A 27,711-nucleotide genomic window follows, 5' to 3' on the forward strand; every position below is an offset into this window, starting at 1 on the left:
TTATATATTAAAAAATAAAATAGTAGAAAAAAACACTTAGGGTCTTCCGATTCTGTCTCACTCATAATTAATGAGTGTTTATTTACGTTATCATTGCCATCATTGGCTAAACAACTAAGCAAAGCATAACAAAATGAAAAATGTCTCTCATGAGAACGGTTTCGTCTGCTGGAAATAAAACCTCAACAGTTCTAAATTTTTTAAGGTGCTACCTTCTAATTATATACTTGTTCATGTCTTTATATTAAATTTATGTATAAATCTGTGTTGTATACAACAATTGTTAGTCATGTTAAATGTTAAAGCTGTGTTTCTACACACAGTAACTGCATGACCTTAGATTAAACTCATTATTATGTTAAAACTTAGAATTGTTGTATTTAGATAATACATATTGAATTAGAAAATAGAATTTAAAAAAAAAAACTGCATGCAAAAAATTTCAATTAAATATGCATGCAAATAAGTTTTATTTATATGTTTGCTCTAATATAATTTTCACAAAAACTGTATATTACATTTTAATTGAGCCCCGTACATTTAATTCCTGAATTTGGGAAGATTTCCTTGGGATAAGTGCCAGAATAATCGCCAAGGCTGAGCAATTTTCTGGCAGGGGCAGCGAGAAAATTAAACAAAAGAAAAAAAAAATCATCGAATAGTACCAACTCTTAGGGTATAACCACCTTCGTGCAAACCTTTACATGTTTTTTTGAATTTTTTTAAAAAAACTCAAGTTTAAAATCCGTTTGGTGATTGGCATATTACCCCAACCTAAGCATTTTGATTAATAAGGCAATGCTCATCTTTAAAAACCTAAAACGAATGAACAAAAAAATAGAATTTAATAGCATCCTTCTGTAAACAAATTTCTAGTTTTTTTTTTAATTAACTATTTTAGGTAAAGAAATAAAAAGTGTAATTTTTAGGTATTTTGTAATTATATAAAAAAGTTTATCAAATAAATAAATACTTCGACTGATGTGATGGCATCCTCTGTAGTAGAATCTTGATAAATCGTTTCTCATGGTGATCATTCATTGCAAATGATATATTAAGGGAAAACTGCTAGTATGGGTCAATATAAAATATTAAGGGATGAATGGAAAATTTCTAAAAATTGATATAGAAGTAATGTACTTGAAAACTAATAAATTTACAATAAATATAATAAATTTTTATTAAATTATGTACTTATTTTAAGTTTAAATAATTCCACAGTTTAAATTTGCCCAGATTTCACTACACTGATTTTTTTTTCATGAGGTTAAAGAATTGCCTGGATGTTTTTATCTATCTATCTGCACTCTCCAGATAAATTGAGTCAATGAATTTAACCCAGGTTATAATCAATAGACTGCCCATCGGACATTCCCGTTTTACCCACACGCTCTTACTTAAATCGGAACAAGCACCTAGTTGTTCTCTATGTTGTGTTGACATTACAATTAAACATATTTTAACTGACTGTGAGCGATTCAAACATTTGAGGAACAAACTGTTTGGCAGCTTTTATCCTAATCTTCAATCTTTTCTTGCTGACCCTATACATCACAACCTTTTAAAGTTTATCAAAACTATAGGACTATATTCTCTGCTTTAAAATAATACAGTAGTTTGGCCTAGAGACCGACTTTTAGCCCAGTGCCTGGCACAGTATAGACATTTCTGGCTCTTGTGCCAACAAAATCCAACCAATGAATTTGAAAACTGGTCTTCTCCAACTAAACTAATTTTGCAGGAGAGACAAAAAGCTAAATAGTTAAGTATCAGCTTGATAAACAGATTTCTTTTTATTTAAAAAAAATTAAAATATGGCTGGTTACAAAATATTCTATTGAAATTGTGCGATAACATCACTTAATTTTTTAATTTAAAAAATAATTTAAACAAGGATATGATTGGTTTTCAGATTAAAGCTGGAAATAAATACTAAATGTTTTTAACAAGCGAAAATATTAATTTTTCATTTAAAAATGAAAAAGCCGGACACTACATATTCCACTAGCTTACTGAAAAGTATCATATTATTTGTAGTCACCTCCTTCATAGTTACATTTTCCCATTTTATTTTCTTGCATGTATTATCAAAAGAACCTTCTGAATCATTCATTCTGTGATATAAAGCATCAACAAAATAGCAAGCCTAAACTTAATAATTGTTAGTTTATGTGAACAATTTTGTAAATTAAAACCGCTGCTATCTAGCGGTATAGTTCCTAATTTATTCTAAGAAAAGGTAATCTTCAGGATATGGCATATTTTTAAACTAAATTGAGATTTTACTGCACAAAATATACTATTCCATGTAGAAGAACATGATTTTTTTTATATCTTAATTATGTATTTATGTCAGCTAAATTTAAAAATGCAAGAATATCAATTTTTAAAATAAAAAAAAGATATGACTGGTTTTCAGACTCATTGATTAAATTAATGTTTAAATTAATTTTGAAGTGATGAGCAAAATCGTAGTTTGTTGCTTGGGTGGGAGACTATCATTTTTGGCCAGAGGTGTGTATATTTTGTATTGTTAAAAAAATGATTGTACTACAAGTGAATGTAATGATGAAAGCTTAGCTGCTTCCTTCATTAGGCGTGTCTTTGATAGTGGTATTAGGAATGTTCATTTAGGCCAATATTTAATGAATAAAACAATAACAGTTGAGTTTCCAGGAAATAATGTGCAAATCATTGAATGTAAATTTTAGATTTTATTAATCATAACTTAAGATTTCGATAGTGGCCACTTCATCAAAAAATAAGAAATCCCTTAAAGGGATCAAAAAAATAATACTCTCTATTGAGAGATCATAAAGCCAGAACATTTCTGACCGTTAGGAAATTAAGACTGGGAGGCCCAAAGGGCCCCCAGCCTCCACCAATTTGAAATTAAAAAGTGAATATATTTATTCTCAACGGACAGAGAAAGAGTATGGGTAGGAGATCCAAAATTTGGCGATTTATCATAATATATCATAGCCAAAAACAAAGCCAACTAGCATATCCACATGGGTTTAAAAGAACACCTTGGCGATCACGAGTCGCCAACAAATTTATGTGAATTATTATAACCATGCAACCGAAACATTTAGCCGTTGGAAAATTAGAATAAAAAGTTATAAATAGATTTTTGTTTTCGATTAGAGGCGACATTGAATTAATATGTCTGCTTAATAATGAAATAAAAAGAAAGTATCCGTTACATTGATCTGGAAGAGAAGAAATAAATATTTTATGTTCGTTTAAAAAGATTAAGTTTTTGATTTATTTTAAAAGTAATTCTATTAATAAAAATAAGCTTAAGTAATGAAGGATATTTTAAAAGATAGAAAATAAATATGTGTATGCCAATTCTGGCATCACAGTGAACTTTAAATTTAATTGAATTGCAATATTTAGTTTTTCTGTTTTTGGCACATGCCAAAAGCGACTACAATAAAGATGCTCCAAAAGTGGTTGGTGAGAAAAAAATCACCCAACATCAAATTTTGGGTAGTTTTGACTTGAAGTCACTCTTTTTCTTCTCAGTGCAAAGAATAAATTTTGGATGTTTGGGACAAATTGCTGTTAATTTTCTGTAATTTCTTGTGAATACAGAAAGTTACTATTAGTTTCAAAGGTTTTTAGGCTTGTTGGAGTTCCATTTCTTGCCATCTTCATCAGTGTCACTTGGTGATTCTTTTGCTTAGGAAACAATTTTTTGAGGTGACAGCACCACAAGCTTACATTTTCATCAACTAACACGTAAACGTCAAATGTACTGTTTGAGAGGTTTTCCGCAAATTGTATCAAATCCTCATTTTCTACTTTATAAGCATCAGGAAATGTTGTTCTTCTTCAAATGTAATAACTTTATGTGTGCGTATATCTATCTGTCTATATTAAAAAACCGTTAGAATTTATAACTTTAGATACAGGAATCAGCTAAATTAAGAGTGATTTAAACAGATATTATTAACTGTGTAAGAATGAAATTTGTGGCAAGACTGTTAAAACAAAATTATAAAGGAATGACAGATTAAGGTTTGACTGTATTTGAATTCCATAACACAGTGGAATAGAAAATATGACTAGTTTTTACTTGAAATATATGCTTGAAAATTGTTATAATTATGTATCTCATTATGTATGCTTGAAAAGTTTTATTATTGGTTATTTTTTAATATTTCAATGCATATTTACAGATATTAAGAAAAATATTAAAACTACTTTTGATGTATGGTTATATTCATTTTATGTAATATACAGTAGGGAGCCGATTATCCGGAACGATCGGGACCATCGCTATTCCGGATAACTGATTTTTCCGGTTTTCTGAATTGCTACAAAAAGCCGTTTTTTTTTATTGTTAAACCCAACTAAAAAAATAAAATATTTAATGGAAATAATCTTGTAAAGAAGAAAAAACGATGAAGTAATACACTAATGATTATTTCCAAAATGATCGTAAGGTAAACATCTTTCAAAAAAGAAAGAAAAATCCTAAAATTTTATGAGGAAAAAAACATTTTTTAAAAAAAATGGCGGGAAAATTTACCGAATTTCGTTCCGGTTTTCTGATTTCCAGATAACAGGTTCTGTACTATATGTAGTTTGTATTGAATAATTAAAATTTTCTCTTGTGAATTTAAAAACTCGTGTGAGACTTATTTTGCATTTTCATGCTACATACTTGCTTTGTTATTAAATGCTAATTTATTGCAACACATTAGTTTAAAAAACAAACAAGCATTGCTTTAAGAGAAAATTGGTTATCACAACTGTTATTTAATCTTATAGGGATTTTTTGAAAGTAAATAATTCTGATTTTATTTTTTTAATTTTACTTTTGAAAATTATATTTTATAAAGATGTTTTTCTTTTCTTTTTTATGTTTGTCAAATACTAACAAATTATATTAATTATAGATTAGTGTCTTCATCTGCTGTGATAAGAGCAAATGCAGGTGGTGAAGGCTGGCTTAGTAAATTGTTGCATGTACGAAAAATAGATCCTGGAAAAGATTCACATTCAAAATTACTTTCTGATACTGAGAGGGTTTATGAATTACAAAGTATATAAGTTAATTTCTTTATTAATTGTTTTATTCATGTTGAAAATTTCAATAAATGTTTGCACCTATGTAAAAGGTGGCCACTTTAAAATTAATTAAATTTATTTATTAGTAAAATTCTGCTCTCATTATTTGTTATGTTTTATTAATTTATTTTTTATAAATTGACATTAAAATTTTTTTTTGAAGTACCCTGTATTATGATACATTGTATTTTCTTTATTATGAGTAATGTTGTTAGGGTTGCAACCGCCTTTTTTTAATGATTATTTTATGTTTAAATTACTTAAATTTGTTTCTTTACATAGACTTTTATTATTTGTATAAAACTTATGCTGGGTACAGAAAATTTAAGAGCTCAGTTACAGTTAACTGATGGGTACAGAAATTGTTTTTAATTATGTGAAATTTCTTGGCCATTTCTACGAGTGCACAGATATCTAATTCAGATTAAAATAATTTTTATGAATGATAGTAGTGCGAGAATTTTAACTGTCTAGTGGTAGTATTTTTTAATCTTTCATAAAATATTAAATGTTTCTATTATCTAAATTTGATATTTGAAGAGCTTAGTGGAAGAACCAGGTTAGTGAAATTTTTTTTAAAGGAAAGAGGTTTCTCAGGAAAGTTCTTATTTTAGTCTTACTTAAATTTGTAGCATTAATTTATATTGAACCCTGGACATTGACTATTTTAGAAATTCGCTTCCTTAGAATCGAATTCTAAGGATTGGGGAGTTTGAAAATACTCTGGAGAAAAGGAAATCTTGAAATAGCTTCCATACATTATGAAGGAATGTAGATTTTTTAACAAATGAATAATTAAAAGGAAAAAAATAGCACTTATGCAACTTTTGCAGTAAACTATTACTGGTAGGGGTTGAAGCAAAACTAAATAATGAATAAATCGGTGATGATCAACACTATGAAATCATGCAAAAAACTGAAGAGATACTGACACAATTAAGTTAAAATAGTTCCAGTTTTCTTAAAATTTATATTTGTTGCTCTTAATAATGGCTATAAGTTAATAGATTAAGTAAAATATGTTTTTAGAAGTATATCCTATCAACAATTAGGATCGGGCCAACCATGAGAGGTTTTTGTGGTTTTTACCTCTAGTTTGCGCAAATGCTGATTAGTTTCACTTGAAAAAATTCTTCTGGAAGGCAAATATTACCTGGTTCTTTAAACAGGTAGTCTAGATTTAAGGTTAAAAAGTTAAAAATGAAAAAAGCTGATTATCCACTGTGTGTATTAGTTGTTTCAATGCCAGAAATTCCTGACGTAGTAACCTAAATTGACGCCCGGTGGCTGAGCGGTAGCGCTTCGCACTGTCGTGCCACAGGTCCCTGGTTCGATCCTCAGGCCGGGCAAGGTTGACTCAGCCTTTCATCCCTTCTGTGGGTCGATAAATGAGTACCAAGCATGCTTGGGAACTAAACACTGGGGGTTTCGCATTCGGCTGACCACCTAACCGGAACATGTGCTCCTGCACCCCAGAGCCCAAAAAAGGTTAAGAAAACTGAGATGGGCACAGTAGGCCTTGGCCCTGTATGGGCTGTCGTGCCGCTGAGTTTAGTTTAGTAACCTAAATTATGAAGAAAAATGAGAGTCATGGTAGAAAAAATACCTAAGATAGTTTTCTAAGCATTTTTATAATTTAAAAGTCTTTTTGCATGAAACTGTTAATTTTTAATGAAAAAAATTTAAAATATATATGTCAAAATAACTAGTATTTTTTGTATTAAAACTAATAAAAAGTACTTTTAATCAGTCTTAGACATACCTTTAGATGTAGCAAAATGACATAATATTTTTACTTCAGTCAGTGCTATCTAAAAGAATTCTTTTTGCTACTTTAATGAAAAATTTATTAAAAGTATTTTTTTTTTAATTTATAGAAAGTATGATTATATTCATGTATTTATAAATTTAACATTCTTTGCAGTTCATGATGTAAAGCCTGAATGCATTGATCCTTATTTGAAAGATTAGTGAGTATTATATTTAGAAATTTTAGCTAGTTGCTTGTAATAGAAGACCTGTGATAGGCACAGTTTTTAACCATTTTGTTTTTCTGTAAATATTTGCCTCAACTTTTGTTGATCTTTGAATCAAGGAAAAAAGTTGTGTTACATGATAAACTTTGCCTGTTAATTTGTTTGGGAGGAACAAGCAAGCTTCAAAATTGGTATTTGTTTCAATTTGTATAAAATTTTTGGAAAATATTTACATTTTGGCTGTAATCTCGATCCCTGTGGCAGAATTTTCTTGGGATTTCTGCGACAAACCTCTCTAGCACTAATAACTTTCTGCAAGATGCTTTTAATAATAACAAGTATACATGTTACTAATTGAATTTGAATTAACAGAAACGTTGCATTCACAATAAAAAAAAAAAAAACCTTTTGAATAAAATAAAAATCGTTTTTAATTTTTAAATGAATATGTAATGTTTTTATATTATTCTAATACAATGGCGAGATTCTCCCATTTTGTATGAAGAAAACACACTAATTATTTCCTTCGTAAAACATCATCTCATCAAAAAAAATTTTGAAATCTTGTAATCCGTAGCAGTGACTACTGAAAACAAGATCGACGGCGAAATCACGCTGATCGGACTCTTCAAAAAAAAAAGGGGGGAGGGTACTAAATGCTTGTTTCGTTTCGAGATCCGGTTGTTGTAATAAAAGACCCCCCCAAAAAAACTATAGAATCATTGATTTAAAAATTAAATATTCATAAGCAGGATTCGAATTCCCCATATTGTCAGAAATATATCGGGATACTTAAAAATCACAGGAAAATCAATATCAATAAACCTGCCGAAAATACAATCTAAACACTACATGGATTTGTGGTAGTATCGGCATAAAGTGAGAGCTTCAAAAAGAGATTATTTAATAGCGCAATTTAAATTTTACGTGTAGAAATAATATTGTCTGAAAAATAACAGGAATTTGAAATATCTCATGGAATTCAGTAGCATAGCACATGTAATAAAAAGTCGAAAAACAGTGAAATCGTCACAGTAAAAGTAAATAATTGATTTCAGTTTCGAGTATAATTAAATTGTGTAAAAAATATCGGAATTTGTTTCTTTTAAAAATGTGATAATAGGGCGTGGATTAACAAGAATATTGGCGCAAAATAAGCGCGTCAAAAGAATGATTTCTGGAGGGAAAAAAAATCGTTCAACATTTCTGCAGAAAAGAAATTTCTTTCTTTATTATTCTATATTTTTCATTCTTAAATTAGAATAGAAAAATCAGGAACATTTCTTTCCTCTCTGATGTGCTAAAAAGGTATCTTTTAAATATAATTTTAGAGAAAAAAAAATTTCTGCAGAAAAGAAAACCAAAGTTCCTTACTTCCTAACAGAAAATTCTTTCTGCAAGAACTCAGCAACACTCTGCGACAATGTCGCTGTGTCGCCGCGATTCTGCCACAGGGATCTCGATTAACAGCTACGTCGCAACATGAAAAGATCATGCATTGTCCTATTTCAAGTGACCAAATAATTATTTGATTTTTACATATTAACACAGCATAATTTTAACTATACCTAGTGAAAAATTAATTTTAAGTTAAAAGTTAATTTCTATTTCATTCATATTTTAATTATTGATTTATATTTTCTACTACATGTTTTTTCATTCTTGCAAGTATTTCAAAATGTTGGATCTTTTTTTACTAATTATTTGTTTAAATTTTTAGCATATTATTTGAACATTTCTTTTAATATTTTTGGTTTATATTTTTAATATAATTGGCTTATATTTTTATTTGTGATGGCTTATTTGAAAATGAAGTATTTAATTCATGATTGGTTATCTTGCTGTTAGAAGGTCAAGAAAAATTTCTTTCTAATTTTTTTAAAAATTTCTTGGTGGATTCCAAAAAGTTGTTCTGTTGTATAGCTCTTGTACTACATCCCTATATATAGAAGTCTGCCTATATGTTTCGTCGCTAATAACTCTAGAACTGGAGTACTGATTTAGATCGTGTTTTTTTTAGCAGTTAGCAAATTTTCAAGGAATACAAATTTTATGTCGGAAATAGAAATTTTATTGTTGAAAACCATTGTTATCAATTAAAATTTTCGCTGTCATGAAAACAAAATTTTTACGAAATTGAAGCAATCGAAACCTCTAAAAAAATGAAGTATCCTTAAAAATCGCTAAAATCATAGTTGAACTGAATTAAAGTGTGCTAGAAGGTAATATTTAGGCTTTACGTAAGTTATCGAAAATAGACTAACATAATTCAACTAGCATAAAGTTATAGACTTATTTATGCCTACTCACTCATTTGATATTTCTCTTTTGTGTTTTCTATGCAAAAAAGAAATTTCATTGCTTTTTTTTTTAAACACTATACGCATTAGTCTTATATATAGTGTAGAATATAGAAATGTTTTATTTTTTATAGAGCTGGTCAGTTTTGCTTAACTTATAATTCAGCTTGTTTTAGCTTTTCATAACCTATACGAAAAATATCTAAATAAAAATGTGTTATGCTTAAATTCGAAGTTGCTCATGACTAATTCCTTATTTGATATTTTATTTCTTTGTTGCCAATTCAGAAAATAAGTTTTATCGCTTTTTTAACAACATAAACATTAGTGAATTATGTCATTTATTTTTGACAATGCATCACAATATTAATATTTTTACTAATTAGCTATGGGAGTTAATTTTTGTGTGGGTGGCAACTTGAAAAAGCAGGCCGCAGCAGAGTTCTTACTATTGATAAGTAGAAGATAGGAGATAGGGTGCCAACAGAGCAGATAGATGCCCCAAACGTACATAAATTATATATTTCACTACACACTTTTAGGACTTAGATCAGTTAAGTCTCAACGCTTGGGTCTCAGTTTTAAGAAAAGAAATGTTTTAACTATCAAAAATCTTCCATTTGGCTTAATAAAGTTAAATAAACCTGGTTGGCAAAATTTAGAAAAGTATATTTTAATTACCAATTAAACATGTCAAATGTAGGGATTAAATTTAACTTTTTAACAAAAATTCTCATTTACTTGGTTTTACTTTCAACCATGCCATAAAACAATTATAATGTCTGGAAATATTTAGCACTGATATGGGCAAGACAGAAACAGCATAATTATTTTATATGTAAAAGTATTTTTGCTTTAAAATGTAAAATTTACTCTTTTAGATTTGTGTTTCTTTTAACTTGGAAATTTATAACAGTTAAAGTTTGTTTAGTTTTGATGAAAAAAAAAACCCCTACAGATAAAATTCATTGGAACATAATAAAAAGTTTTAATTGCTTACACAACAAAAATTAATTAAAACAAATTAGTGCACAATTTGATTTTAACAAAGTTGATAATTTATTTTATTATCCATCAAAAGCACTATTGGGCCAATTAGCATTGATATATGTATATTTTTTTCATTTTAAATGTAAGAATATGTCATACTGAACATCTTAATTACAAATTCACCATTATAACCATTTTGTTCAAATCAAAAAATGAAAAAAAAATACCCCAAAGCACCCAACATCTGAAAATTATGTGAATGAATATGAATTTATATTTATATATTCTCTTAATTTTTAATTTTTGTAAGTACAATTTTAAATCTCGAGATTTTTTTTACTTGAAAAAGTTGTTCATCCAATTACTGTAGACAGCTAGTTATCTATGAAATCAAATTTTTAATTTCTTTAGGTAAATTGTAATTTTTGTATTGAGTGAAAATGTTTTGGTTTTCAGGAAATTTTTATCACAAATTATGCCTACTAGTCTTAAACTACATTTTAAAAATAATGCCTTGTACTTCATCACCCTTTTATTTGTGCTTAAATTTTTAATTGTGAAATTTGACGATGATTTCATAATTTTGTAACAGAAAGTACTTTTTTTTATCTCCTTTTTGTAGTGAAAATTTAAGAAATAAACTCCAGGATGTTTCAAAATCTTCTGAATTAGTTGGGAGTTGGAGAGTTGAAATTGGTAACCAGGATCAATTCGGTAACTTTTTAATTTTTGCTACAGTAAACTTTATTTTAGAATTTTGTGTTCTTATAATTTTAACAGTGACTGACTTTAAAAGTTTTCAAAAATTGCATTTAAGCTATGTAGTCTTGATTTTTTTTAAAAATTTATTTGCTTTCTAAAATAAAGCAAGAATTATAACACATACAGCATAAATTGTGTTGATGATTCATATTTTTTTCAATTCTAATGGTATTTTCGTATTTTACAGCCATTCTAATTTATTCCACAGTTGAGCTTCTTAAAATAATGTAGAAATGTAAGATGCACAAATTAATAAGTTAAAAGACAAACGACAATTTTGGTACTATTGTCAATGCTAAACACTGACCTAGAATCGAACTTTATTGAACTGTTGATTTCCCAATCTTGCTCTGAAGTATGGTCTGCGTAAAAAGTGAAACATTAGTTTTTAATGTTCTATGTAGCATTTGAAACAAAACTGCATAATTACAGTCAGACCTCTTTATAAGGTCATCCTCATTTAAGGTCACCCCGCATATAAGGTCACTTTTCCAAAGTCCCGGCTCACTGAATAGGAATTCTTTGTTACAGATTATCGGATATATGGTCAAGTTTTAAAAATCGTTATTGGTCAGTTTTATCTGAAGCGAGGGGAGTTCTTTTCTAACAAAAGCGTATTTAACTTCCTTACAAGGCAATTACCCCTCTCGAGTTCTAGGAAAATGTTGCAGCCCACGAACAAGCTATAATTTCTGAAATTGTTTCACAAGTTGTGGACAGTGAGGACAATGACAGTGATCCTGAGACTGTAGCTGTAACCCAAGTAGAAGTCTTCAGTGCAATAAATGTCATACGAAATTTTTTTACAAACCATGAGGGAGCTGAGGAACATTTTGAGAAGTTATAAAATCTAGACATATTGTTCGAAAAATGAAACCAAAAACAAAACAGACTTGCATAAATGATTATTTTAAATAAGGTAAGATGTAATGTGTGTAGGTACATTTTGAGGAAATTTGTAAACAGCTTTATTTTAAATAAATTTTAAAAAAAAAATCTAACTTTCTTTAATTTTTTACTAATTCTGTTAAAATTTATTGACTTAAATATTTAATTTATAACTGATCGGTTTCGTTTGTATTACCATTTTTAAAAAAATCATGATGTGTATTATTTATGTGCTTAGTTACGAACTGCTAATGAATCGGTTAAAAGGTCACCCCGCTTATAAGGTCACTTTTGCGATGTCCCTTAGGGTGACCATATATCGAGGTCTGACTATAATTTTCAGTGTTAAGTACCTTTTTCCGTAAGACATTCACTATATTTTCAAATATTACACACAAGTTTAGAAACCAATGCATATTTTTTTAATATTTTTTATAACAATATCAAAACTGCATTATAATTTCGAATTAACACGAAAGTTTTAAAAAAAGAAATGAAAGAACAAATTATTTTACTACTTTAGAATATTTGCTTAAAAATAAGTTATTTCAATGTTTGCTTATAAATAAGTTATTTCAATGTTTGCTTATAAATAAAATATTCTGAATACATTACTGGCTGATTTCTAACAAAAACTTTACTCATCTTCATGGTTGTAAAAATTGAATTTTTCAGCTATTAAATTTGAAAAAAAAAATCAATAAATTTGATAGGTTTAAAATGCTTATCATATAAAAGTAATCCCAATAGTTTAACTCATCGAAATAAATGTAAAATATAAGCTGTTTTTTTCCCATTGTTACTCTTGTTCTAAAAATTTAAATATTGGTTTCCTAAAGCTTGAGTTTATTATTGGCATCTCAACCTTATTGATTATTTGAAGGAATGTAAATAAAATTAAAAATTTTTATTTTTGCCTAGGCAGAATTATTTAGTATTTTGTTATTTCTTGTCATGAAAATGAAACAATTACTAAATCTCTAAACACAGTGGCGCGATAGCCCATACAGGGCTGAGGCCTACTGTGCCCATATTAAGTAAGGAATTCAAAATATTAAAGCAATTAAAAATAATAATAATATACCCTATGGAAAAACGCGCTTAGCAGCTTTGATTCCAAAAGGAATTAAACAAATGAAACAATAAAAAATAAAAAAATTGGAAAATACAACAACCAAAGCTGACGTCTTCAGGGGGTACCAGCCTCGGATGTCATAAAAGCAAAACCTTTTCTATTGAGAAAGCAAGACAAAAGTCTAAAATTGCTTTCTCTGTACCCCAAAGGTTTTGCCACAGTCCAGGAAAAGAATGCATAAAATACAATAAAACACAGAAGAATACAATATAAAATACAGAAGCATATACAGTAGAATAAAAACAAGACAAATACAAAAAAAAAAAAAAGTAAGAATGAAAGCTTACTTGAAATAAAAAAAATCTACTGTGCCCATCTTAGTTTTCTTGACCTTGGGCTCTGGGGTGCAAGAGCAGATGTTCCAGTTTGGTAGTCAGCAGAACGCAGAACCCCCAGTGTTTAGTTCCCAAGCATGCTTGGTACTCGTTTTATCGACCCACTGAAGGGATGAAAAGCTGAAAAGAAACAATTATTTAATAAAATAAATATGAATTTACATATTGTTTTTAGTTTTCCTATCTGGTTTTGTATGATTTCTTTGTAAAAGACATGTTGTTATTTCTAGTCATGGAAATTAAATGAATAATTATTTTAGAATTAATGTGAATATTCATATTTTCTTTTGTAAATAAAACAAGATATAATTGAAATGGCTAAAAACAATTTTTCTTTCAGTACATATTTGGCGGTACAATAAAGGATATAAAAATGCCAATGAAGTTTTAACATTATATCATGAAGATCAAGAGCTACATTCATTGACTAAAAGTCTAGTCAAAAACGTAATATGTCGCACTAATCAATACATGCTGCCTTTCAGCTATTGGGGTGATCCTGAACCTCAAACCCGGAATAGCATGTACGAAATAAGGTCATATGTTTTAAAGGTAATATTATAAGTTATTTACTACAGTATTAATATATGATTTGGCTTAATTTTATGTGGTGCTTATTTTAAAATTGAAATGTATGTAAATAATTTCTAATACAAGAAACGAATGAAATAAAAATAAAAATATGACCACCGAAGCCAACGTCTTCAGGGGGTACCGGCCTCGGTAGCCATTAAAAACAAAACCATTTCTAATTGAGGGAGAAGCAAATGCTTAAAATATCTCCCTCAGTACCCCGATGGTTTTGTATAGAGGTCCAGGAAAAACAAGATACATTCAAAATAATTAACAAATTAAGAAAAGAAACTCAATCAAAATCATCAGAAAAATAAAAACTCACTAAGTCACAGGTCAAGCATCAACTTCAAAAGCAAGTAGAAGAAAAGAAAACACTAAAAACTGAAAAACCAACGCCCCTATTATAATGCGCAGAAGAAGTTTAAAATGAAATGGAAAAGGTCTGGAGAAAGAAATACGTAGACAAATTAATAGAATGCTTAACTGGGGCTGCTCAGTTAAGATTAGAATTGCGCCCTGTTAAAAGAAAAAATTATATAAAAACTTAGAAACCATCAATAATTTTTTTAATTAAAAAATTAACATTACAAAAATTAAAAGGAAAATCATTTTTACTCAAATTATTTAAAAAATTATCCACAGCTTCCCAAAAACTTTCAACATTATTGCAAATTTTTTTGATCCTAACTAATTGTGAAAAAACAAGATTTTTGAATATTTTACTACACATAGTTTTGTTTTTAATGGCTACCGAGGCCGGTACCCCCTGAAGACGTCGGCTTCGGTGGTCATATTTTTATTTTTATTTAATTCGTTTCTTGTATTGATACTTTTTTCTGAAATTTCTGCTGCTTCTTAGTGCGTTTTTTCAAAGATGTTTTAACCTTTTCGAATTTAATTATTTGTGTTTTCTTTCAGTAAATAATTTCTAACTTCCTTTTCCTTTTATATTTCTTTTTAATTTATTGAAATTTTACATAAGCTTTTTTAAATAGCTTTTTGGAACTAGTTGATAGACTATTTTATTAAAAACTGGCAATTAGGTTTTAATCAGATAGTCATTGTGCTTACAAATAATCTTAAAAACTTATTTTGCTAAGTTTTGAATAAACATTTGGATTGGTTACTCATTTTGATGAATGTTTTGATCATTTTGATTTAACTCCCTTAAAATCAATGCACCATGAAAAGACAGTGTTATGCTAACTCATAGAGATACCGTTTTATGACAGTCTGGCTTCCAGATTTGAGAAAGTAGCTCGAAGAAGATGGAATTGGGTTGGGGTGTTCAATCAAATAGAACTATTAAGAGTTAACATCAATTTCTCAAACTGTTACCCAAGTCTTACATGTTGTTTGAGAAATTTGTCACTTTTCTCATACCCACAAGCTGTTTTGCCAGTTTCCTTCGATTTTTGCTCCCTCATTGCATAAAAGTTCCCATTGAAGTTCTAAAAATATGCAACATATGCATCCCGGGAAAACCTTTGATTTATATACACTTCATAAATTTTTGTTGTACATTATGATTTTTCATTTCAATGATACTTGAAAACTATGTTTCTAGCAATCAAAAAATTTCTCTATATTTGCAATTATAAATTTAAGTGTTTGATGGCACATCAGATTTAAGTTCTTTATTTTAATATTAATTTGTAAAATATATAAAAACCAAAGAAGAATGTTGGATAAAGGAAACTGTTGATCTTCATCGATAAAAATATCTTTCTTGCATATATTATGAATTTATAATTGAATAAATTTTCACTTCTTAAAAAAATGGTTGGTTACATTAGTAATTAAAGAATGCTTTATTCCTATTATGATGTTTAAATGAAAATACATGCTAAAGTTAATGCTAAAAATTAGCTACATTTTTATGTACTGAGAGATTTGATTCAATAAGTAAAGGTTATTAAACTATGAGGTCTTTCAAGATTAAATCTGATTCTATAAGGGTTGTTGGCACTGGGATTTAAATTTGTATTTTAAATTATTTCCTAAAAACATTAAAAGAGTAAAAGAAAAATATTTATTGAAAATTTTTTATTAAGCAATTCTATTTGAAATGCCAGATTTGCAATTTAAAGATGATAAGATTAACTAAGTAGCTAATTATGCTATCTAAATACAGTACAGAACCGGTTATCTGGAAATCAGAAAACCGAAAAAACAAAACACAGGAACGAAATTCAATAAATTTTCCCGCCATTTAAAAAAGAAAATTTTTTTTCCTCATAAGATTTTAGGATTTTTCTTTCTTATTTGAAAGATGTTTACCTTACCATCATTTTGGAAATAATCATTAGTGTATTACTCCATCGTTTTTTCTTCTTTTTAAGATTATTTCCAAAAAATTTTTTTTTTTTTAGTTGGGTTTAACAATAAAAAAACGGCTTTTTGTAGTGATTCAGAAAACCAGAAAAATCAGTTATCCAGAATAGCGATGGTCCCGATCCTTCCGGATAATCGGTTCCCTACTGTATTGCATTTTCACATTAAAGTAAGGCATTTCAAATTACCATTGTTTCCAAACGCTTTATAAGGAGTTCTTTTAAATATTAACAAGCGTTTTTTTAAAAAAATTGCGTAATTAATAATTATGAACTTTATGTTTTTCAGCCTGGAACCATGATTGAATGGGGAAATAATTGGTATGTTATTTTATGCATATGTTTTATTTTTTGTACTTTTTTGAAATTAAGTAATTTAGAAGTTTATTGTAGTTAAAGCTTTAAATTTTACATGAAAAGTTGTCAAATATTTTAAACCTTTTTTTGGAAAGATATACCTAAATATGAGTTTGTTTATATACATTTTGAAGAATTATAGTACTTAGTACTTTTTTTATTAATAAGCACACACACACACACACTGTAGTCTCGACTTAATTTGATTGTAGTTTATGTTATCTCAATCTTTTATTGTTATCGAAGTCACTCAGTTCAGATTTTTTGTATTCATTTGTATATTAAAATTATCCCTTTGTGTGTTTCTGTGGTAATTACGTCGTTTAATGTTATCAGTAATTTTTATTTATTTTTAGAAACATTTTATTTTATTGACTTTTGTTTTTCTCTGTATTCAGAAGGTATCTTTTCTTCTTTTACCTTGCACTAATGTTTGAATTTGAGCGAATTTAAAAAAAAAACTAAAATTCAAATTCTCTCACCTCTTCAACTGCTGGTGGATAGGAGTGTGTTGATTGTCCGTGAATGAAACATGATTTCCTTATTTTCTCAGAAAAGCGGTGCTTATATCTAAACCAAGAGCAAACATGTTGTCGTTTTGTGACCTCTTCTCTTTTTTGTGATAGGGTATAGGAATGACAGAAAATGAATTGACTTAACATTAAAACCAACCCTCTATTTAATTCACAAAACTAAAAAAATTCCTCAATTTAAATCATTGATGCTAAAAAGTGATGATTAAAATTTTTTTCTTCTTGTTTATCAAAAGATTGAGTAATACAAAAAACGTAACCTTTCTAAAGTAACAAAATGCTTAAAAATTATTTAAACAAGCTTACAACACATTTTTATATATACTATCAAACAAAGCACTGAAAACTTATTTTCAAAATTATGCACAGATAATTGAAAAAAATTGTGAATTACAGGTATTAGCTGTCTTATATATACCTTAAATGTATTTATTATAAAAATGCATTTTTTTAAAAAAAAAATGCAACATTCTTTTCTTTTTGATAAATATGAAAATTTCTTAATTTAGAATTTATTAGTTACTAATGCTTTATTTCAATTCCACGTATATTTATTATTAGTGAGTATGTGCGAATTACAAATTTTTAATAGAATTGGTTCCGAAAGGTTATGATGAAAATGAGTAAATTTTCTTTTGTTCTGCCATAAGTGTGAGAAAAATTAATGTAATTATGTAAATCTAAACTTAAATGAGTTTAAATTAGGTTTCATAGAAAAGTTTCAAAAAAGTTTAATTTTAAAAATATAGAAACCTTTAGTATTTATTATTTTAACTCAATAAATCTGCTAAGATAAAATTCTAACTTAAATAAAAATGTGTGATTTTGATAAAATTTTTCATTTTTATTTTTATGTTACAGAGATTATGAAAGGAAAAAGCAATACAGTAATGTATTTTAGTACTAAAACTCTTGGTAGTAAAATTTACCTAAAATTTTATTTATAATGAATTGTTCTTGATCATAATTAATCCTCTGTAATAAATGGGAGAAACACATTTATAACCCAACTTTTCATTTAACTTGTATGTTGACAGCTGAAATAAATCAGATTTTTCTTATTGTGCTATTAAAAGCTATTCTACATCTTTCATAAAGAAAACCTCTTCAGGACATTTTCTCTGTCACTATCTCTGGCACTAGAATTTCACTGAATTGATGAAATAGTATTAAAAATCTGACCTAACTAATCTAGTATAATAAAAAGCTAACTTAAAAACTTTTTCTGAGTTGAGCTTATGGGAAAACTATTTGTAATAAACATAAGTATAAAATATATTAGTAATGAACTTTTACATAAAATGGCTCCAAAAATGATAATAATTTTTTAAAAATATGTTGAATGAAGTATAATCTTAATTTCTAATTGTATTTGTTCTCTTGTAGTGATTTTTTAAGAAATTATCTAGTAACATATATCACTAACACATCACTAATAAAATAAGCATAGTCTTTTCTTTCTTTAAATCTAATCAGTTTATCATTTAATTTGTGTAATTAATTATATTTCATTCTGAAAAATGAAATCATTTCCAAGATGTATGGGCTATTTTCTAAATCTAATCTTAAAATTATGTTAAAAAATTTTATAATGTTTATAAATATTTTGAAGGATAATATATCATTATAATATAATACAAAAAAGTGTTTTTTTTTTTTTAAAAATAAAAAACAATGACACATTCCATCTGTATGGGACCATTAATTTATCGAAATAGACCATTTATTTATCTAAAGTGGTCATCTTGCACAGGTTTCACTGTATAATTTTCACACAAATGTAAATTAAATATTTTGTATTAATTGTCCCTCTCGAAAAATCTATTAATATACATTTTTTTTCAGGGCTAGAGGTATTACTTATAGAAAAAGCAGTGCTGTTGCTGGTTTCTTTTCACAAATTGGACAACTTTATATGGTACATCATATATGGAGTAAGTGTATTAGTTAATTTGAAAACAACATTTTTTGTTGATCATTTAGGCATTAAACTGACTTAGTATGAAACATTTATTATGGTTTGTTTAAGGCTTCCAATTGTATGCTATAAAGATTTCACAGATTTTAGCTTTCATATACAAAACTAGTCTTCAAATGTCCCCTGTGGCAGAATTGTGGCGACACGGCGACATTGTCGCAGAACGTTACCTATTTCTTGCAGAAAGAGTTTTCCTTTGGGGAGTAAGAAATTTTGGTTTTCTTTTCTGCTGAAATTTTCGAAAGATTTTATCTTTTCTTCAAAATTATATTCAAAAGATGCCTTTCTCGCGCATCCGAGTGGGAAAAAAATGCTTCTGATTTTTCTATTTTAATTTCAGAATAATGAAAAATGAAGAGTAATGAAATTAAAAAAAAATTGTTTTCTTTGCTACATAAATTTTCATTCTATTTTTTATGCAGTTATTACTATTGGTTTCCACATAGCTTTTAAATCCAATATTTTCAATACGATATTATTTATTACAGCAACTGAATCTCGAAATGAAAACACGCTTTTAGTAACTACTTTTTGAAGAGTCCAATTCGCGTGATTTTGACGTCGATCTTTTTTTTCGGTAGTTACTTCTAAGGATTTCAAAATTTTTAAAATTTTTTTTTTAATGTGATGATGAATTACAAAATTCGAATAAGGAAATAGTGTGTTATTCCCCATCAAAATGCGAGAATATCGCCCAAAATTTTAGAAAAAAAAAAAAAAAAATACATATTCAATTAAAAAAATTCTTTTATTTGATCAGAATTTTTTTTCTTTCAAAGTCAACGCTTCTGTTACTTTAAATTAGTAACATGTATATTTGATATGTTTATAAATATCTTACAGAAAGATATTAGTACTAGAGAGGTGTGTCGCAGAAAGCCAGAAAAAATTCTGCCACAGGGCAAATGTCAATGTTTTTAATGTACACATCAATTATTTTACTTAATACTATTTTCTGCTTATTCAACTATTTTGACCTCCTCTTTCGCAGTCTTTTCATATATTTGTTTGAATTGTTATTCTTTCTTTGTTGCATTAATTTTCAGTAACATTGGAGCATTATTGAAGCTTAAAATTGAATGTCCTCTAACATGAATACCTCCATATGTTCTTCAGATATCTCCTGAATAAAATAAATTGAATTTTAAAATGTATCATGCAATTTAGGTATCACTCATAAATATTAAATCTTATTTCGATTTCTATTATATTCTATCTTTCTACTTGAAACTGAGGTGCGCTTCGAACAAATTGTAGGAAATCAAATTAATATTTTGCATGAAAACATTTAAAAAATTATCTTAATAAGTATTAATTTTATAAGCCATTAAAGCAGATTGATGATTGCGATGTAAAACCGCAGTTTTAAATATTTATCTCATTATCTTTAAAAGTTGTATTTAAGCACACACAATACTGTTTGAACTTATCAACTAATTAACACTTTTTACTGTTCTAAGTAAATATTAATTGAGTTTGGAAAAACTGTAAGCATATTAAATGTTTAAACATGTATTTTTAAATTTATTTGGTATATGAAAAGGTGCTAAAATGTTGACAGGGTACGTAGCGTTTTTAAAAAGTGCTTAAAGGTGCTTATTTTCGATTTTTGCTTTTTAAAAGCCCTTAAAGGTGCTTTTTTCATTGGGTGTTTTTAAAAAGTGCTTAATTTTCCTTTTTTTAAAATGAGATTCTTTCCTTTACCATATTGATTTTCGCTATGAATTATCCAAAAGAAAAGTTCACATTGTTCTATTCAACCCCAATCTATTTAGGCGTATTGTATTGTCAGTCCGCAGCATATGGAAACGCCATTCATTTTACATGATTCAAAATTTCATGATTTTTGACAATTGTCAAAAACAATGCCAAAAGTTTTTTTTTTTTTTTTTTGATATGACGGTTAAAACAAGATAAAACCATCAATTGTGAAAAACTTTCCAACCCTGCCTAATTATGATATTTTTTCAAAGTGCTTCAAAATATTTTTTGAGTGCTTGAAAGGTACTTATTTTTTGTTGAATAATTTGGCTACGCACCCTGTTTGATTCTCAATTTCAACGTTCTGGTTTAAATTTAGGTTTATATTTTTCACATCATCAAATAAGATATATTTTAATAATCATTAATTTTTTCTTTCTGATGTCTTCCAAATATTGAAGATTGTTGCATACAAACTTCTAGATTGCCTGTGTTATTTAAAAGCTGCAATTTTTCTACTTTTCAATCTAATGTTTTATACATTTTTACTAGAACCATGTTTTAAATGTACATGAGGTATGCCTCATTTTCTACTGTCAGTTTATTGCAATGATCCTGGCATAAGCCCAGTTTGTCTTCTTCGCCCTTGATTATCACTCAACCTATGCCAACGTTCATTTACTTTTTTTAAAATCTTTTTTTTTTTTTTTGATATTAGGTGCTTGTTAGTTTTTTTTAGATGAATAGTTTTTTTTCCCTGAGTGTTTGTTTTTTCCCCCAAATTAATATTAACGATGCCATTGCATCCAACTCTTAAGCACATCTTACATTTTGCTCAGAAGGTTTAAACTATTTCTCTTTATTTCAAGAATTTGAATGTTTGTCATACAACAGTAATTTTTTCACAATTCTTTTAATAATTAATACCTTTGGAGTAAAAAGTGATAACCCATACTTTTATAGTTTAGGGATAAACATTTATATTTTTTATGAAATATATTCTCTATTACATATTTTAAACTGGAAACTTATTGGTAAATGTTGCTTAAACAGAATGAATGTTTGTGCTAGGTATGATTATCTACTTGTAAAGAAGTAAAATTTTTATTAGATGTGTGTTATCACTTTTCGCAACATAGGTCTTCAATTAATGATTTTATTTAAGCATACGTTATCAGATTTTAAGAAAGATCTTAAAAACAATTTGAGATTTTATTTGTGTGTATTTATAAAAGCATACTTTATTCTGGTTTAAATGTACTTATTTTGTAAATTTTTTTTTATTTGGAAATAAATTGTGAAAAGTTTCTAATCACTATATATATATATATATATATATATATATATATATATATTCATTTCTTTTATACCTTTAATCAAGTTGTAATAATTACTTTAATAAATATTCTTTAATTCTTTTAATGAGGTTGTACTGTTGATAATAATTTCAGTGAATTAGATTTTAGTTTTACTATTTAGTTTAATGTATGTTTCATTATGGCAGCCACAGTCAGGGAATTTTAGCGATCCGGAAAAATTAGGGAAATGCCCGAAAATTTAATAAATATATCAACAACAACAAAAAAAAAAGTCACAAAAAGGATTTAAGTTTGCTCATCCTCTATAACTGGCCCATTTCCTACTTTACTAAATTTGTAACAAAAATTGCATCATAGGACATAAATTTCTGAAATTGTAGTTAGGAATGTATTAAGTATTATTGTAAGACTAAAATTTTAAATTTTTCAATGTTCAACTACTAAAATCTTTTGGCTATACTTAGAAGTTTTTTTGTGTTACTAATTTATGGATAAAATAAGTTTTAATAAATTGACTTAGTTTAAATTTAGTCTTCTGAGAGTGAGAAATAAAAATCTATCATCTTGAAAAACTTATGATTAGGCTGAAAGCTAGTAATCATTGTATCTTCTTTGTTTAATGTACTTCCCAAACAATTTTTTGTTAAACTTTTGAAACTGCAGTTTATTTTCTCATATTTTACAAGCATGTGATTTGTGTGAAATAAATTTTTAATCTTACTTCTTAGGTTATAAAGATCTTATGAGTAGAAAAGAATTCCGTGAAGCTGCATGGAGGAAGCCGGGCTGGGATGAATGTGTTGCATATACCGGTATTTTATTTATCTTACTAAATATCCTACAATAATGGAAGAGGCACTTTCAGTTTTTGATATTTTTTAAAATTTTTTCAAGGAATACTAGTTAACTAGTAATACTTGTTAACTAATAACTTGAGAGATTTTGTAACTTTAGTTCATGCGATTTTTCATGTTTAACCGTAAGGTTTCAAGCTTTAAAAGGTTTAAAGGACCAACAGTAAATTAAGAAGGACAGAAAGCAGGGTTTTTCTTAACATCCTATGTCCGAAAATCTAACAATAAGCTTGTTACTATCCTCAATTACTTTGGCAGTTATTTTCAGTTATTGCATAAAATTTCATTAGTTTTTTTAAAAATATTTATAGAGATATGAATATTTTTATGAAAAACTAATTTTTTTGTCTTGAGTTTTTTTTATGTAACTTTAAAAGTATTTAATATAATAGTATAAAAGTAAATAAAAATATAATATAAAGTAAATAAAAGTAAATAAAAATAGTATAAAAGTAAATAATATAATAGTAAAAATAGTATTTAATATAAAGTATTTAATATAATAGTACTTTAAAAGTAGTAAGTTTTAAACATTTTCAATCAATTTTCTGAGTAATTTTTGTAAGCACAAAATGATAAGGAATTTTCCACAAATTGCATTTTGTATTCTTAGAAAAAATTTAATAACTAATGATAATCGTCCCTGCACCAAAAAATGTTGGTATAAAGAAATAAACATGCAAAAAATATTTATGGGGGATGCTCCCCTACAATGCTGATGTCATTTTTAATGAATCTTGTTTCATAATTCAAAATAAAATTTGTGGAAAGCCCCTTATCATGTTGAGCTTTCTTTCAGAAAGTACAAAAACTACTTAAGAAAATGTTCGAAACTTTTTAAATTTTTAAGATATTTAAATTAGACTTTTTTTATTGGATGAAAGATACAATTCACTACAAAAATATGGAAAGAAATGTTTAACATTTTTCGGGCATTCGCAGCATAAAATAAATATTTTAAATGCTCATATCTTCGATCTACTTCTCTTCCACTTTTAAAACAATTTTTTAATTAACTTTGAATTTCATAAATTTTTTTTAATATTATTACATATACAAACATATATAGCAAAAAAAACATACGACAAAAAATTTGTTTTTTTTTTCTATAGAAATGTCCATATCTCCATAAATATTTAAGCAAAGTTTGTGAAATTTTATGCAGTTGTTGAAAATAACTACCAAAGCAATCGATACAAGTTACAAGTTTTGTTCGGTTTTTCTATCATAGGGTGTTCAAAAACACTTGTTTTCTTTCGTAATTTACTGTTGGTCTCTTTAACTTTTAAAAGCTTGAAACTTTATTGTTACACCTCTAAAGTTACAAAATGATTTTCAAAGTATTTCTGGAGAAATTTTAAAACGTGTCAAACACTGAAAGTCTCACTTCCATTATTGTAGGGTAGTGTATGTGTATATATTATAAAATATGGGAAAAAGAATTCAATATTAAAATAAATCAATATAAAAAAATAAATAAAAGGTTTAAGTCATCAGCAGCCAACAACTATCTTTATAACAAAGTACTGGGTTTTGTTACAACAACATGGCGAACAGCAAAAGTTGTTGGACATGCTCTTATTGTCTCAACCTACATTATCAACTGGAATTTAAGAACACAAAATAAGAACCTCTAAAATATAACATTTAATTGTAAATATAACATATAAATTGTAAATATATATAAAAATATAAATTGTAGATATAACATTAAATATAACATTAATATAAAATAAAATTTTAATCTGAAATCATAATGCATCTAACTTTTTTCAAATCATTGTACACTAATATTGCACATCTGTGCCCTAATACTGCATTGCTGTATAATGCCACTGGATTATAATAAAACCCAGCACTTCCTTCTGTTGTTTTTGGTTGCTGATGAGGTATAATGCTTTTTATTTTTTTATATTTATTTTAATACTGATTTATTTTAGTATTGCATTATTTTTCTCCTATTTTATATGTGCTCTGATTTCCGTCTGTTGCTTATGCATGTGTTTATTAGAGTTTAATGTATTTACTTTAAAAGTTTAAATTGTTTCTAAATAATTCTATATAGATATAGATGTTTGTAATAAGTTTAATTTTTTTTTATGTAATGTTTCTTTTTTATTACTTTCCATGATTTTTTTTTCAACTACCAAGTCTTTATTTTGTAATCAAATCAAGTATTTTTCATTATTTAGTGGCATTTAAAATTAATCTTTTGCAGAACCCCACCTAAAAAAAACTTAAAGTCATGAGGAATAAAGTTAAAATTGTTTTTCTTTAAAGCACATATGTTAGTTTGTTTAATAATCTTGATGAAAGGTTTGGTTCCGTGAAAAATTCTGCTGCTTATATCCCATGAGGAAATTGAAAATGTTTGTGGATGACAATGGATGACGTGGATGACAATATAATAAGCAGATACAATTCAGTCGATGAGAATTTGAAAAAGATTCATTACCAGAATTGAATTAAAAAAATTTCTTAATTTTTTTTTCATCTGCATGCCCTTTTAATTAAAGAAAGCAATTTTTTAGACATCTTTTTCAGAAACGTATCATTCAATTTTTGTCACTGATGGTAAAATTTTCAAAATTTAAATTTTCTTTCTTCTCTTTTATCAATTTCTAAGTATTATTAATAATAATGTGTAATTAAGATATTTTTCAAAATTAGTTTTTTTTAAAGTTGTGTAATATATTTCTTTATTTTACTTTTACCCTTTTGACTACTGTAAGATGATTTTATTTTAACTAACTAGTTAAATCTATAAAAGTAATTTTAATTTTATTGCAGTACCTCTAATTCGTGAGATGAAGAGTCGTTGGTTACGTCCCACATCATTTTCTCCAATCAAATGAAACTTGTTCCTGAAAGCTTGCTGCTGTTGTCTTAGAAATGCAGCTGAACACTCTTGTATAATGCATTTTAGATACAATTACACAACTTGTAAAAATTTATCTATTTAAATAATATGGATTATATCTTGATATATTTTTGTGTATTCATTCAATTCTAATTTAAATACTTAAAATGAAGCTATTTTTTTCCAGATTGTCTAATGAATGATTTCCATATTACTGTGATAAACATATAAAAACCGTATTATCAAAATATTTTTTTCAGTTATATTACTTTAAAGTAATATTTTACATAATATCAGACTATATATTTTATTAATGCGACATTTTTAAGAGAAAATTATAATACAGAAATTATACTGGATTATATCAAAATAATGGAATTTGATAAATTCTAAATTATATCAATTACATGTTTCACATGCATAGTATGATAAATGTATGTCAATATGACATTTATTATCTTGTACAAAAGTTTAATGTGATAAAAGAAATAAAAATGGTGCTGAGAAATTATAATTTTATAATGAATTAAAAAAGTTTTATCTTTTTAAAAAAAATAGTCAATGGACATTGCTTTTTTGCAAATGTCTTGATTTGTACGTTCATAAGAAAATTTTGTTTTGAAATTTATTAATATCTTATATATATTTTTAACTTCTTGAAAATTATAATTTTTTTGTCACAAATATTTTTCAAGAAATATTTTTTACTCATAATTTTTTTTTCAATCTGTAAAAAGTTTTGTAAATTGAATGATTGTAATGTTTACGGGTGTTAAAAAGGAAAAAAATGTTACATTTTTGTAAACTGTGTATAGAAAGTTTCATTTGTAAAAATGAAAATTTTCATATTAAAATAACATTGAATGACTGAAAAGCAATTATTAATTATTAATTTACGGGTGTTAAAAAGAAAAAATGTTAATTTTTTGTAAACTGTGTATAGAAAGTTTCATTTGTATAAATGAAAATTTTCATATTAAAATAACATTGAGCGACTGAAAACCAATTATTAATTTATGGGTGTTAAAAAGAAAAAAATGTTAAATTTTTGTCAACTGTGTATAGAAAGTTTCATTTGTATAAATGAAAATTTTCATATTAAAGTAACATTGAACGACTGAAAACCAATTATTAATTTACGGGTGTTAAAAAGAAAAAGATGTTACATTTTTGTAAACTGTGTATAGAAAGTTTCATTTGTATAAATGAAAATTTTCATATTAAAGTAACATTGAACGACTGAAAACAAATTATTAATTTACGGGTGTTAAAAAGAAAAATTGTTAAATTTTTGTAAACTGTGTATAGAAAATTTCATTTGTATGAATTAAAATTTTCATATTAAAGTAACATTGAACGACTGAAAACAAATTATTGATTTTTTTTAATATTCTGTAATATAATTGATTTTATTGTATTGTCCAATTATACTGTTGTATAAAAACATTAATTAGTGCCACTTAAAAGCTGTTTTGATGATTTATAGATTTAATGTTTGTGATGTATCCATAAATGATTGAATAAAATAATTGTGCTAGTTTTTCAATTATTTTTGGTTTATATTATTTTTCCCTTTTAAATTTGAAAGAATGAGAATTTCATTACATGTGTAGTTTTCAAAGCCACTATACTACTGATAGATTTTCAAAAGAAAAAAAAGTAGATGTTAGACTGAAACTTCAAACTAATAACTAAGGGATTTTAGGTCCTAATACAGAAATTCGTGATGATC

The 27,711-nt window shown here is 26.9% G+C and overlaps 1 protein-coding gene across 3 annotated transcripts; it reads left to right on the plus strand.

The window, feature by feature from the left end:
* The first annotated feature begins 45 nt into the window (after nucleotides 1-45).
* LOC107443794 (protein NipSnap) lies at nucleotides 46-27,525 on the plus strand. 3 transcript variants are annotated; one of them, XR_015435527.1, is made up of 10 exons: nucleotides 46-205; nucleotides 4,911-5,056; nucleotides 7,007-7,052; nucleotides 10,971-11,062; nucleotides 13,809-14,020; nucleotides 16,667-16,698; nucleotides 19,113-19,201; nucleotides 22,994-23,077; nucleotides 25,910-26,768; nucleotides 27,139-27,525. XR_015435527.1 is itself a non-coding variant. In XM_016057786.5 (9 exons), exons 1-9 carry the CDS (start codon nucleotides 141-143, stop codon nucleotides 25,972-25,974), a joined length of 831 nt encoding a protein of 276 aa, XP_015913272.1. In that variant the 5' UTR covers nucleotides 46-140; the 3' UTR covers nucleotides 25,975-27,525. The 3 variants fall into 3 exon arrangements, 1 of the variants encoding a protein (XP_015913272.1); XR_015435526.1 differs by having other exon boundaries at nucleotides 65-205; nucleotides 25,910-26,925; nucleotides 27,167-27,525; XM_016057786.5 differs by having other exon boundaries at nucleotides 25,910-27,525.
* The last annotated feature ends 186 nt before the right edge of the window (nucleotides 27,526-27,711 follow it).

The sequence above is a fragment of the Parasteatoda tepidariorum genome, chromosome 1, assembly GCF_982258835.1.
Source record: "Parasteatoda tepidariorum strain Cologne lab strain chromosome 1, Ptep-v5.0, whole genome shotgun sequence".
NCBI classification, from domain to species: domain Eukaryota; kingdom Metazoa; phylum Arthropoda; class Arachnida; order Araneae; family Theridiidae; genus Parasteatoda; species Parasteatoda tepidariorum.